The sequence below is a fragment of the Rosa rugosa genome, chromosome 3 (genome assembly GCF_958449725.1).
Source record: "Rosa rugosa chromosome 3, drRosRugo1.1, whole genome shotgun sequence".
Lineage (NCBI taxonomy): Eukaryota > Viridiplantae > Streptophyta > Magnoliopsida > Rosales > Rosaceae > Rosa > Rosa rugosa.
In genome coordinates, this window is record NC_084822.1 from 33,435,699 (window position 1) to 33,449,484 (window position 13,786).

At 36.2% G+C, this 13,786-nt stretch overlaps 2 protein-coding genes across 5 annotated transcripts; both read right to left on the reverse strand.

Annotated features, from left to right (window-relative positions):
• Positions 1–2,627: 2,627 nt before the first annotated feature.
• LOC133740415 (uncharacterized) lies at positions 2,628–5,526 on the reverse strand. The gene is made up of 6 exons (XM_062168361.1): positions 5,368–5,526; positions 4,809–4,967; positions 4,088–4,290; positions 3,738–3,978; positions 3,100–3,236; positions 2,628–3,011 (listed from the first exon to the last, which is right to left on the reverse strand). Exons 2-6 carry the CDS (start codon positions 4,930–4,932, stop codon positions 2,784–2,786), a joined length of 933 nt encoding a protein of 310 aa, XP_062024345.1. The 5' UTR covers positions 4,933–4,967; positions 5,368–5,526; the 3' UTR covers positions 2,628–2,783.
• An 831-nt stretch (positions 5,527–6,357) lies between these two features.
• On the reverse strand, positions 6,358–10,472 carry LOC133736668 (uncharacterized). Of its 4 annotated transcripts, none has more exons than XM_062164254.1 (7): positions 10,255–10,472; positions 9,658–9,805; positions 8,989–9,147; positions 8,233–8,385; positions 7,970–8,098; positions 7,680–7,832; positions 6,358–7,551 (listed from the first exon to the last, which is right to left on the reverse strand). In XM_062164254.1, the coding sequence occupies exons 2-7, from the start codon at positions 9,779–9,781 to the stop codon at positions 6,632–6,634; spliced, it is 1,638 nt and encodes a 545-aa protein (XP_062020238.1). In that variant the 5' UTR covers positions 9,782–9,805; positions 10,255–10,472; the 3' UTR covers positions 6,358–6,631. The 4 variants fall into 4 exon arrangements, with proteins under 4 accessions (XP_062020238.1, XP_062020237.1, XP_062020239.1 ...); XM_062164253.1 differs by having other exon boundaries at positions 10,251–10,472; XM_062164255.1 differs by lacking the exon at positions 10,255–10,472 and adding an exon at positions 10,079–10,197.
• Between the last annotated feature and the right edge of the window lie 3,314 nt (positions 10,473–13,786).

The window sequence follows — 13,786 nt, forward strand, 5'->3', positions numbered from 1 at the left end:
TCTCTCTCTCTCAAGGTTCTCAATTCTTTTAACAAGTTTTTCAATTGCAGAGATATGCATGACTCATTTTCTTTCCATATAATAAAAAGCCATAAAGATTGATCAACAAGTTTCAATCTTCATTCTTGTTCAGCCCATGCTCTGTAACCAGGATTCACTTGCATAATCATTAATACATGTTATTTTATTCTGATTCATGATTGAATTGGGACTCAGCAGATCAAGTATGAGGTTGAGTTAAGGTTCAAACTGAAGGCTTGGCAATTTTGATGATTTGGTAATCCAAATTCATATAAATTGAAAAGAAAACCATGACATTTTGGGTGGTTATTTCTTCCTTCTACAAATATATAATTAGAAGAAAAAAATTAAATTGGTGTATCTTTTAATTCGGCAAGGTTAGATGTCTCTCTCATAATTGGGTTTGGATTGATAGATTAACTGGGTTTTGGTTCATCTGTATCTATGTATGGCTTGGTAGGATAAACGCAGTTTCTAGAATTTAAGTAGATATATAGATTGTGTCTGTATTTGATTGATATAACTTCAATTGCATCAAGAATGGTGCTCTATTAGATCCCTCGGCTTGAAAGAAATGGAAGACTTTTCTGACATCTTCACAATCGGAAGGCTCGCTAGGCTTGAAAGTGCAGTTTCCCCAAAAACCGCTTCTTCTTGTTCTTTCATGTATCTTTGTCGATCGTTCTTTCATGTTTCTTCATCGAGAAAGATCAAGGTAAGTTGAATTGAAATGGAGAAGAAGACAACGGGGATGGGAACACAACTACTATGGCTTTGTTGCACCAGTCGATTCTTTGTTTTCTCTCATTTAGTTAGAGGGTAAAATAGGAAATAAAATTATACAAAAATTATGAGAGGTCCAAATAGCTAGACCTGTAAATGGATCGGATTTGGATCGGATCGAATTAAATCTAAATCCGTTTACTTAAAAAAAAATTCGATCCAAACCCGCTCTGTTAACCAAGCGGATCATTGATAGCTCGATCTAAATCCGTATCCGCTAGATTAACGGATACCCGATCCGCTAATCCGACCCGTTTATAATTTCAAATATTTTAAAATTTTAAATAGTAATATTAAATTTATATCATGATATCTTATAAGATATTAATAAAATATTAAAATAATATGAAAAGTATCACCGAAAGTAGAATTACATTATCAAAATTCTTAATGTTTCTTGGAATCTTGGGTGATGGATTGTCTCTTAGATTTCTGCAAAAAATTTGTATTAGAAATTCTTCATATTTTATATTTTATAATTTTTTTTAAAATAATAATATATTAATAAAAAATAATATTTTATTATTACAAAAAAGGTGCCGGATCATTAACGGATCGGATCGACCTAAATCCGTATTTGATCCGTTAAATAAACGGGTTAACGGATTTGGATCATTAACGGATCAACGGATCAAAATTTTGAATCCAAACCCGTCCAATAGCCACGGATCTGGAGCGGGTCCGGATCAAAATCCGGTCCATTTACAGGTCTACAAATAGCAAATTGAGAGGTCTGAATAGAACCACTCAAATACTTAACCACTTTAAATCGGAATGAAGTTACGAAACAGTTAATTATAAAAAATTATCAAAAATAAAGAAGGATTCGAAGCACCGACGTGCACTTGCACTAACATGAATAAACGACTCAATTATATTAAATACATTTTTTGCTATTAAAAAAAAATTATAAATATCAAGCATTGAAATCATTTTAGAAGAAACTTTCAATCAAAAACATGTTGCACCACACACACATGTTGAGTGATATTCTCAAACCATGTTGAGTGTTAATCTCACGACTCATTGCAATTCAATGTAATTGTTGAACGACGTGGTAGTTTTTTTTTTCATCAAGAACATGTACCAGTCTACAGAACCTCCTCTGTTGCTGAAAACTGAACATGCCAACCATACACAGAGAGCTTTACCTTAAAAGTGCAAGTTGATTTGTAACACAGGTCTAACTAAAAACCACACCCACGGTAATCATACACGACTCTTTGGTGGCAACCCACAATTTACATGACCGTCTGGTGATTGAGATATGGGAGGTACCATTCAACAACCAATTACACTTACAAGTTACAAGGGCAGTTCCAAAAAAAAAAAAAAAAAAAAAAAGGCCTTTTGAATTTGAGACAAGAAAAGAAGAAATATTAAAGGTGAGTAGCAAAATCATTCATTCAGATGAAAAAAAAAAAACACATAACAAATCATTTACCGTTGAACCATGTGTCTTAACATTGATCATTTCTAACAACCATTTTTAGTGGTGTGCTGCAAAGTTGTGAATAACAAGCAAACTTTCAAATCAGTTAAAAAGAGATGCCCATCAATAAAAGCATTGCAAATCATGAAAGAAAAAGCTAAAGTGTTTCACGGCTCTCCAAGGTCATTATTCCCTTCACCCTACACAATTATACACATAGCAAAGTTTTTTCATGCCAGAATTCGTCAAGCGGATAATCATGTTTACATTCTGGTTCCAGTCGGATAGACATAAACTTTTTTTCCATTTCAATGCAACCAGATACAAAAGAAGAAAATCTGTTAATATACCTAAAAAAATGTTAAAAGACACTTGGAATACAACAAAAATCTGTATCAAAGAAACACTTCACCATAAAGTCATACATTTATTACAATTCACCAGCATCAGACCTGGCAGCACTAAGTTGAGGGAATAGTACCCATTAAGCCAGTTAGACTTTCCCAATTACAAAAACATCATAATACAATGCATTTTGCAGTTTACCTTAGTCGGGCAATGCAGTTCCTCGCTCGAGATTGTTTTTGATTTCCAGTGTGTATTTACCAAAAGCTCGCTCAATCTTCTTGTTAAAATGCTCATTACGGTCATTGATCGAGTCAATATCCTTCTCATCATGGAACCTCCTCCTCCTGCTGAATTTCTTTTTCTTCTCTTCCTGGTCCTTTAGTTCCTTCACCATCTTGTCAATTTTATCCTCTGAGATCTTTGGAGCCTGCACCATAAAATATAAAATTCAAGGCTTAGAATCTGTTTCTAACTAGACTACCAGGAATCATCACTTTTGATCAAAAGAAAAATACCTTCCCATATTGAAGGCTGGAAGCTTCACGGTAGAACTCTGGATCTTCTTCTTTCATCTTATTGTAATCTTCCAAGTCAATATCAATATTATTTGTTCGCTTTTTGTATGCATCATACAATGTTTTCTGATTAAAAACTGTTCAAACAGCATGTTAGCTTACTTTTCGATTTATAGAACTACAAGAACAAGTGGATATAAAGAATGATGTTCTAATCTACCAAACTCTGCAATATCCAGGAGATAATTCCACTGTGTGTGCACGAAAGGGCATGACATAGCCAACTGAACTAAGGACATGCCTGGTACAGTATCCAATCATATTTTGTAACAAAATTTTAGCTGTTCCCACATCCAGGACTCCATTTTCTCTTCATTAACCATACTCAACCTAGACTACAACTCACCCAGATAATCTAAGCCATTTGATTTCTGCCATACTCTGGAACTCCAAAAAAAAAAAAAAAAAATTGGAGTTGGCAGCGTTTATGAAATATGGCTAAAATTATGTTATGGAACAGTGGAACATGAAAATCACGTGTGTGCCATCATTATCAATCATCTGAAACAGACCAGATTGAACTAAAACCAAAACAATAAAAGAAACAATAATTAACAAGCAGAGGTACTGGAGCATACCATCCCAGCCATATGGGGCAGGATCCTTTTCCCATTTCTTGTACTTTGACTCTGCCATCTCTTGTGTATCTAGCATGTAAGCGGTTTTCATATCCAAACCATTTGCATCTAGAAGTTTACCAATTCTTTTTTTCCTCTCTTCAAGCCATTTTTGTTTAGAAATGCCCCTTGATTCTTGTGGAGGTTCCATTCTTTTCTTTTCAGCTGCAATATCTGTTTGATTTGCTTTCCTAGCCTTATTCTGAAATATTTTGACAGTAAGTCAAAAAGAAAGTAAGATGGAATAGCAAAACAATCCAACAAACTCTGTGACAATTAAGTCTACTTTTGACAGTGTCAGAGAACCTTACCATCTTCATCCTTAATTCCCACAACTTTTTCTTCCTCCCTGTGAACTTTGTGAAGTCTCCTTCCATATTCTCCTCCTCGTCAACAGGAGGCTCATCACCATCACCAGCATGTTCATCAGTCTCTGATGGTCTATCTAGATCTTCCTCTTGCTGAGCAGCCTCTAATTTTGATTTGCCACTACCACCACTAACTTGTACAGATTCTGATGTAGGTGAGAAGAAATAGTTTAGGTATAGAAACACAAATTACAGGGAATAACAATAATTTATTAAGGGTTCCACAATATAGAAAACAACAGAATTCCGGGTGTTCTTGACTAAAATTATAGCATGCATACTTTTAATATGAAGGGGTAGACTTGAAGAAAGAAGATGAAGATCTCATTATAAAGGAGAAAAAATGAAACATACGAAATAAATAAAGAAATAAATACTTTCAACATGCTCAAAGCAGCTTCTACTCAAAGCAGCTTCTGTAAATCATGATCTTACAACACACAGTTACACAATTAACAGTGAAGTACAAAAAAAAAAAAAAAAAACTTGTCTACAATCGTGATATCACATACGAGAGTCAAATCACAGCGAGCGGCATTAAGACATGCAAACGTACACAGAAAAAGGAGAAACAAAATCGATATCCTAGACAAGAATGGTACAAGATTCTTTCAACTGATAAACTGACAAAAAGTGCCTACTCAAGAACAGTTCAAAGAATAACCTGATTGATTTTGATCCATCCGAGCTTTGGTTTCAGCAATAACTTTGAAGCAAAACTCGCTGCATTCGTGGTAGGGATTGGATGCATTCCTGCAATCCCGGTGCACTCTTCCTTCATCAGACATGATTTCGGCTGTTTCTATATCTTTGCAGTAGCTACCTGAAACAAATAACCCACCAAAATTAAACCTAACTACTAATGACAAAAAGGGGGTCTAGATTTTCTAAACCCTTTCGACATTAATTTCAAAAACCCAGCTCTTCTAGTTTCCGTTTCTTACTTAAAAAGCTATACAACGAACCCCCAAAAGCTACAGTGTTAGTTCCTCAAGTTTGTTTCTATTCAAAATTCCATGTTCAAAACTTAGCCCAAGCCTGACGAATTGGAAAAACTGAAGACGTACGGATGAATAAACGAAACGAAATTGGTCATGAATGACGAAATAATGGTGATTTGTATAACGTAATTAGAAAAATTTGAGGCAAAAAGTAAAAAGCAAATATGAATTGGGCGTGGAAGTTCAAACAAAAACGTAAAGAAGAGAAGCAAATTGACGAACCTGGGCACAAAGATTGCTTGGATTGAGGGCGTTAGGGTTTTGGGTTTTAATAGGGGATTAGGAATGGAGGAAAGGAATATAAGAAGAGGGATCAGGAACAAAGTGGCTTGCAACTCAAGCGCGAATATATTTTACAGGGGGACGATGTATGTGGATTTGAAGATACCGACGGAAAGTTTTGATTTTATTCGTTAGGGTCTGAAAGATATTGGGGACTTGGGCCCAAAAAAAATAACTTGTTTTGAATTTTAAAAAAATAAAAAAAATCTCTCTTTTCGGTATACATGCTCAGTACTATTTGGTCTAGTGGCATAGTCTTCCATTCGTAAGTGGGAGTTTGAATTGTTTATCTGATAAAAAAAAATATATAAAATGTATATATGTTTGTGTGTGTCATTTGTCAACCACTTTCCGTTATGTTCATAGCTCTCAAGAACTCGAAAGAAAATGATATATCTCATTTCCCAAATCTGTGGAGCCTCTCACTTCCAAAACTCAATGGCACAGTTAAATCGATCGACAACCTAAATTACTTCTTAACTTTCGAGTACAAAAATGACATAATGAACTAGTTTCAACTCCCAACCTTGAAAAGTTAAAGATCTAAACTATTTTTGGTGCTTATAGATTTGTACATACTATACCCAAACAAGGATTTGCAACCAAAGTTCAACCTTGTACAACAAATGAACACTACTGTACTATAATATAACTCTGCTGAATTTTATCTACAAATCGGAGACATTGTGGATCAATGAGGAGATTATCATCATCAATCCGCGGAGTTCGATTCCACATGATACCGATAGCAGCTATTACAGGAGACTCTGTTATATTATGCAAGTACAAGAAACAATTCAACTTTTCCTAGTGAAGCACAGAAAGAATTATGACATACCAAACGAGCACAAAATGCACAAGACAGTCACACCTCAGTAGTGTCATCAAAACATGTGAACAAACATTTGAAGAGAATGAGTAGTAGCTGACTGTAAACAATTTCTCAAGTTTCCTTTTAATAAATAGTATAAGACTAGGGAATAGCAGCTTTCTTCTAGCTCCCTTGTGTTCAATAAAAATGGAGGCGAAAAAAAACTTCAAAACTTACCATGACTATTAAGTACCACACAGTGAAATGGACAGACAACCTAACTTAAAAGCTACAAGTATAAGAGGATGTTATAGGCTAGTTTCACCCTATACAACATTTATATAGGACTTGTATCTATAACTGATTACAGGCTCTCCAGCTTTTACAGTCGCCTCACAAGACCTTGTCCAACAATGATTTGCTATGAAGATTTTCAACCTTGGACTTCAGATTATTAACAGTCTCACTCAAAATAGATGATTTGAGCTCAAGCTCCCTCAGATGGGCTCTGGTTTCAGAAACTTGCTTCTTGGCATCAGCAACCTCCTTTTCTTTCAGAGCCAAAGCCTCCATCTGGGCCTCTAGTTCTTTCCTTATTGATTCAATGCCACGATCACAGTTGGCCTTTTCTAGTTCGAATGCTCGATGCTGACTCACGAGATCAATGGATTGTGCACATTCATTGAGCATGAGACGAAGCCAACTAACATCCATTCCTGAAGATTCTACATCCTTGAGCATAGATGACATTTCTTTGACTTTTGACTTTGTCAGCTGCTTCACTGAAGTGCGTTTCAACTCTTGAACCACATAACAGACACACTCGAGGTAATAAGAGCGAATGACAATTGATTCCAATTGACAGCTTGCTGCTATATCACCATACTTGTCAAAGATTGACTGGAGAATGGAACATAAGCTTCCTTTCACACGGTACTTTCCCACAGAAACACTGGAATCAGAATTGACAGATCGTGCATCGTCATCATCACTCTCTTCATAAACATAGGGAGAACCTGAGAAACTGAAGCTTCTGTTTTCAGAAGGTGTGTCAGTGGCACCTTCTCCACCATTTTGCGTGGGGAGAGAAAGAGAGGGGGTCATTTTGATAATTCCAGATGTAGGCACTGCCCCAGAGGACTTGATTTGCTTGTTGTTCAAAGAAGGATCTTTTACTTGAGCAAGCGGTCCAGAATAAGACTTATACTCATCATTATCTAATTTCACAACAGGTACATTCTCAATCTCTTCTTGAGGCTTTGGTTCAGATCCCTGCTTTTTGCGGCCAAATATAAGATCATCAAGGGTGGAGCCTGCAATCAAAATTGACCATGTTTAGACAAATGAAACATGATGTACATTCACCTCTATGGGCATAGAGGTGGACGAGGGTTGAATTAACAATCCACAATCTGCCAGGTGGAAGAAGACTTATTCTCACCATTCCCTATTTTCACAATTTCATTAGATGGAGACACGGGAGAACCAGAAGGATTGACTGAACCTTGACCGGATCCATTGTCAAGCTCTTCATGGGGCTTTGGCTGGGCTACCTGCTTTCTTCTGCCAAATATAGGATCATCAAGGGCAGAGCCTGCAATTAAAATGACCACAATTGAGAGGAAGAAGCATGATTACATCTGGATACCCTCCGTATATGTGCAGGGCAAGTGGAAGAGGAATAAATAACTAAATCTACAATCCATCAGTAGGCAGAAGATTTATGCTCACCGTTCTCTATTTTCAGCTTTTCTGGAAATGATGAAGGATCAACACCTTGACCATTTTCATGCTCTTCAGCAGACCTTGTTTGGGAGACTGGCTTTCTTTTTCCAAATATAGGATCATCAAGGACAGACCCTGATATATAATGACCATAAATTAAGAAAAAGAAGCATTGTTACCTCTGCATCTCTGCGTATACATGGATGCAAAGTGAACGATGAAAATATATAAATGCTCAGTTAGTCAGGTGGAATAAGATTAATGCTTACCATTCTCTACGTTCACCTTGTCCTTAGATGGAGATGATTGAGCATCATAAGGATAAACAGCACTTCGGTCAGATACATTGTCAAGATCTTGAGGAGTCTTTGGTCGGGATCTCTCTTTTCGTCCACCCAATATAGGAACATCAAGTATGGAGCCTGCAATTAAAATAGCCATTGAAAAAAGGTAGGAATTATTAAAATCCATACATATTATGTGCGAGCCAGTGTGAAAGATGAATGAATAAATAAATCCACAATCTCTTTATTGGCTTCTCTTCCCAGGAACTCCAATGCTTCATGTGCCAATGAAAGAAGAATATTACCATCCAGAACCTCAGCCCTTCCAATGGCATGTAAGAAACTAATCTCTGTTTCTCTTACCACACTGACTAGGAATTCATAGTGTGTCCTTGGACTTGGTGGGAAGTACTGTAGGTTTTTGGTACAATACATATGGCCATCCCGTGAAAGACGAAATAAAGCCAGGGTTACTTAAAAATATCTTACTTGGGAAGACTATTTAATTGTTGTCAAGAAAATGCAAATTTGAAACTTGGAATACAGCTTCCAGACAAGGCTTTTCAAGTATATTTGATTAGAGGTACATGGTGTTCGGTCATTCTTTAGAACCCTTCGGCTCTGTAGGAACTGCTTGTTTTTCTATGACGTTTATCGGTTATTGCAGTTTAAGGGAAAATGTTATAAGATTACTTAGTCCAGTCTACTAAGAAGTTACCACACAAAAAAGCAAAGAAAAACCTGATTCTTTTATATCCCCACGAGCTTCACCACCGGCAGTTCTTTTCGGAAAAGATTGACCAGATTGATGGTAAGGATTAGATGCCCTAGTTGCATCCACTCTTCTCTCTCCAGCCATCTTTCTGTTGAACTCACCATCTTTTATATCACCGCCATTATCTTTAAAAGAAAACAAAAAAAAAACCTAAACTTTCCAACCTATAATCGCAAATTGTTAAATGATAAAACCCCTTGAAGCAAGATTCTCCAAATCAATAATTCACTACGATGAACACTCTTTAAACCCATAATTAACTATACTTTATACCCCTACTATTTCTTATCAATCAAGATAGTAAAGCATATATGTCAAATAAGGTCTCCAACGAAACAGAGTTATTGACTGAATAACATATGAAGTGCATTCCACAGAGGAAAATACAGGTATGCACGTTGTAGACAAACCGGTCCATATCCAGATTAAAAATCATCTCTGTTCAAAGTATGGAAAAAAAAAATGCATGCTTACGAAAACTTTAATAAGAAAAAGTTGCCTAACAGTTCCTGAACCAAATATGAACATGGGGCAGCTTGATAATGAGTTTTAGGTAGGGAGTTAATAAAGAAAAAAAAGTGGGTGGGGGAAGACAAAAGGAAGAGGTTAAAATCACACACGGAATCTAACGGTACCTGATTTCTTTTTATTCTTCCGGCCTTTCCCTTCTGCAATTTTTCTCAGGCAATTTTCAGTGCATTCATGGTACGGATTTGCAACGTTTACGCAATCAGGGTGCACTCTTCCTATCAAAGCCATCTCAAATTGAGTTCACCAACAAACCTGCAAATAAGAATTCCAATTAAGCATTTATAAACAATCTCGAAAAACCAATTTTTCCCGTAATTTTTATCAAACTCCATAACTTCAGAAGCAGCAACCTCTCAAAGCAATAAAAACATAAAAATTAACCTGAAGTAATTCAATCAAGAACAAAAGTATGCACTTAAATTGACTAAAAACAACACCTTTCAGCATCAGGCAATCAATCAAACATGAACCCCAATTCAACGAGTTAGCTAAGGTGGGCTTTTCATATGTTAACACTTAGATTACCATAAGTCATAACAGAGATTCAAGTCTCCACCTTTCATCATCAAACAAACAAGAGTATAAAAACGAATACATGCAGTGGAAGTCTGAAACTTTCTCATCGATCACCCACCATAAACGCAATCATGGGCTTCAAGACTTCAACAAGTTTCACAAAGAAAAACTAACAACATACCCACCAAAACAGAAGGTTCAGAGCGAGAGACGAAGTGGGTTTCTTCTCTGGTAGGCGATTATGGGAACCCAAAAGCGCAAATCGTGAGGCCAGAGCAGTATTAAGTATTAAGTTGGTGGAGGAGCAGTCTTGTTTTGACTTTGTAGGTGACTTGTGTAAAGAGGAATTATTAATAGGGAAAAAGGAGAAAAGAAGTCAGCTTTTCCAATGTGAAATGTGCTTCTCGCCCTGTCAGTTGGGTTTGATTATTACGTGGGACGTGAGCGTACACAAAGACAAAGCATTCTGGGTGTGCCAGAGCCACCATTGCTGGTGCCTTTTGGCTGTTGCTGACGCGCCCACCAATGGCTGACAATTCTTGCGGGCATTAGACGGATAATTACATTAGATTAGATTAGTTTTTTTTTTTTTTTTTTTTTTTTGGTATGAAATACATTAGATTAGTTTGTAAAATCGAAAGGAATTTTAATAAGGTGGGAAGGTGGTAATCTTATTCAGAATACGTATGCATCAACAAATAGGTTCACCTACATCTATACTATTTTTTTTAATTTTTTTTTTTGAGGAAGGACCAGAACGGCTACCCTTAGGCCATGATCATTAATGAAACCATAGAATACACATGGAGGGGGGGGGGCATAGTGCCTAAACCCCAAATCATAATAAGCATCAAGAGAATCACCCAAGATAATACTAAGTGTCTCAACTAAGAATATGTATTATAAACTGCACCAATTAGCGAAGAGTGCACTTCTGGCTACTCTATTCGCTTTACAAGAATGGTGACATACCGGAAAGTAAAAGCTTATTTGAAGCCATATTTTACTAACAAAATCAGTTTTCTCACTATGGTCTAAAATTTTGACAGAAAATACCCTAGAAGATTAATAAACTTTGAGAATTAATTAAATCAGAAGAATAATAAAGACATTTACAAAAAATAAACAAAAAAAATATCCACAACCCACTTTTCTCCCCATTATCTTTTCTCTGCAATAACAAACTCTTTTCTTTTTTATTTTCTGAAGAAAAAAAAATAATAATGAGTTGCACATGCAGAGTATGTGTGAAGAAATGCTAGTACAAATTAAAAAGAAGAAGAAGGTTCACCTACATCTTGTATGAATTGTGATGTTTGTATAGATATCTTAACTTCCTTGGATTGTGTTACTATTTAGAGTAATTTAGAACGACCTTTATGATTAATTTCTTTATCAATTTCTTAACATTAAAAAAAAAAAATCTTTCTTTAACATAGTTGATTAAATTTAGTTTTTTTTTTTTAACCTAAAAAAAAAAAAATCAATCAATTTCTAGAGAGTTCTAGGATTTTGAGACTCGGGTGGCTCCGTCGTCCTCAAGCTGTTGCAGATAGTATTTTTTTTTTCATGATTCAGCACATGAAAGGGCTTGGCACTGAAATGATTGGTTACAAACAAGAGATTTTTCACTCGATGAATTTGTAATGATCAATTTATCTGTGAAATGATCAATTTATCTGTGAACATCAACACGCGTGAAATTGTGATTGATTTGTAAGGAGGAGTGTCATATATTCATGAACTTAAAAAATGAAAAATTTGAACAAAATATTCAATAGCTTGAGCGTATTAGTTCCGTAATCATTCAGTTTGATTGAATTATTACACGGTAAAAAGGAAGCATTACAATTACAAAGCAAAGAGAAAAAGTCGAACTTCGCTATGATTGACGTGAAGAAGAAGTTAAAAGTTTCCAGTACATTGATTCATATAGACCGTTAAAGTTGACTGAAGTGTTAGGAACTCATTAGTTCAAAGATGACGAAATCGACATGTTCTAGAAACTCAATTTTAGTTAATATTTTCCGCAATCTATCCTATGTTCCGCTTAACTCCTTGGAAATGAATGGTCTTGTGGTTATGAGAAGTCTACATTCCTAACTTGCATTTTACCCTGTGAAGGTCTAAGGCTCTAGGCAAACTCTGAAAGACTAGAATATGGACCGCTATAACGAATTGATCTCACCCATTAATTAGGTTTCGATCAGTTAGAGTTTCAGTATTGTTATGTGACTCATTATCAACACTGTTACATCACTTTCATTTGTATATATATATATATATCTTTTCTTTATACCTTAATCTCACTACACCAATTTTGTTATCAGACAACACTTTTTGCACAACGAAAAAAAAAAAGTGTTGTGTGATGAAGAAAAGTGAATCACACAACATGTTTAGTAAACTTACGTTGTATAAGGTGGTTAAAATTCTGAAGTTTTTGTTTAGAAGGTCATTGCACAACGGTTACAAGAATAATCTGTTGTCTGAATCATTAAAAAAAATAGCGGCAGATTTCCCTCCCAGATCGACTCAAATTTGGCTCCAAATTGGTACTATATAGCACAACAGTATAGTTATATCTGTTGTATGAGAGTACCATGCAAAGCATGATACAACGGTTTTTGACTTTTTGTTGTGTGATGAAGTGGGAAATATTGAATGTGCCTTTATTTGGCCCAAAATGGCACTCGAGCCCCCCAAAAACCTCCGAGTTTTGATTGAAATATAGCACCAAATTGATAATCAGACAACCAAATGAGTTGTTTCCGTTGTGTAAATGAGCATTGGCTAGCATGTTACTTTGGTAGCATATTATAGCGGGAACTTTTCCCTCTTTGGAACCTTAGCTGAGATTTAATTTGTTCACAATCAGACAACAAAACTTCATCTTTACGTTGTCTGATTCATAAAGCAAAAATTAAAAGCCCGCCACAACTTAATTAATTAGCTAGCTAGCTAGGTTTATTGGATTTGCTCTCCCCGCGCGTCTAACACTTTGTCAAAACAGCCGTTTCCTCTCGTCGAGTAGCTCTCTTCTCAACTTCATCAAAAACCATCACTCGATCTCTCATCAAAAGACCATGGCTCTCTCATGAAAACACCATCCGTCATCAAAACACATGCATCTCGATTAGGTCTATCTTTGAGAAGCCATGCCAACCCATTCCCTCTCTCATCTCCCCTCAGCTGCAAACCAAATAGGAAGCCGCTTGGAGGTTTGATTCTAAGCAAAATCACCACGAAGCACTGACCTTGTTGTTCTTGCGCAGCCCACTTGAAACCACTGAGCAGATCTCTCTCTCTCTCTCTCTCTTTCTCTCTATCCGTCACTCGCTATTAATGGTGCTCCGGCCACGAACCCGTCTATAGTGAGCAGTTTGACGGCGAATCCTACCAGACTTAACCTCCACTGTGATCTGTCGAAGCTTGTGGGTTCAGGTAAGATTCCAATTCCACCTCTCGACTATGGGTCATCTAAATTCATCTAATTCATGCTTATTTTCATTAGTTATGTGATTGTATTGAACTAAGAAAGCAAAAACAAGCATGCCCACAAAGAAAAAAAATGATGTAGTTACTGTGATTGTGTGAATGGTTTCCCACGAATTCTCCTTCTCTAGATTTGGTCTGTTCGCCCCATTCTACCATGTTTGGATTTCCTGATTTTGATTTTAGGGTTTTTTGGGGATTTTTTTTCAACGGAAAAGACTG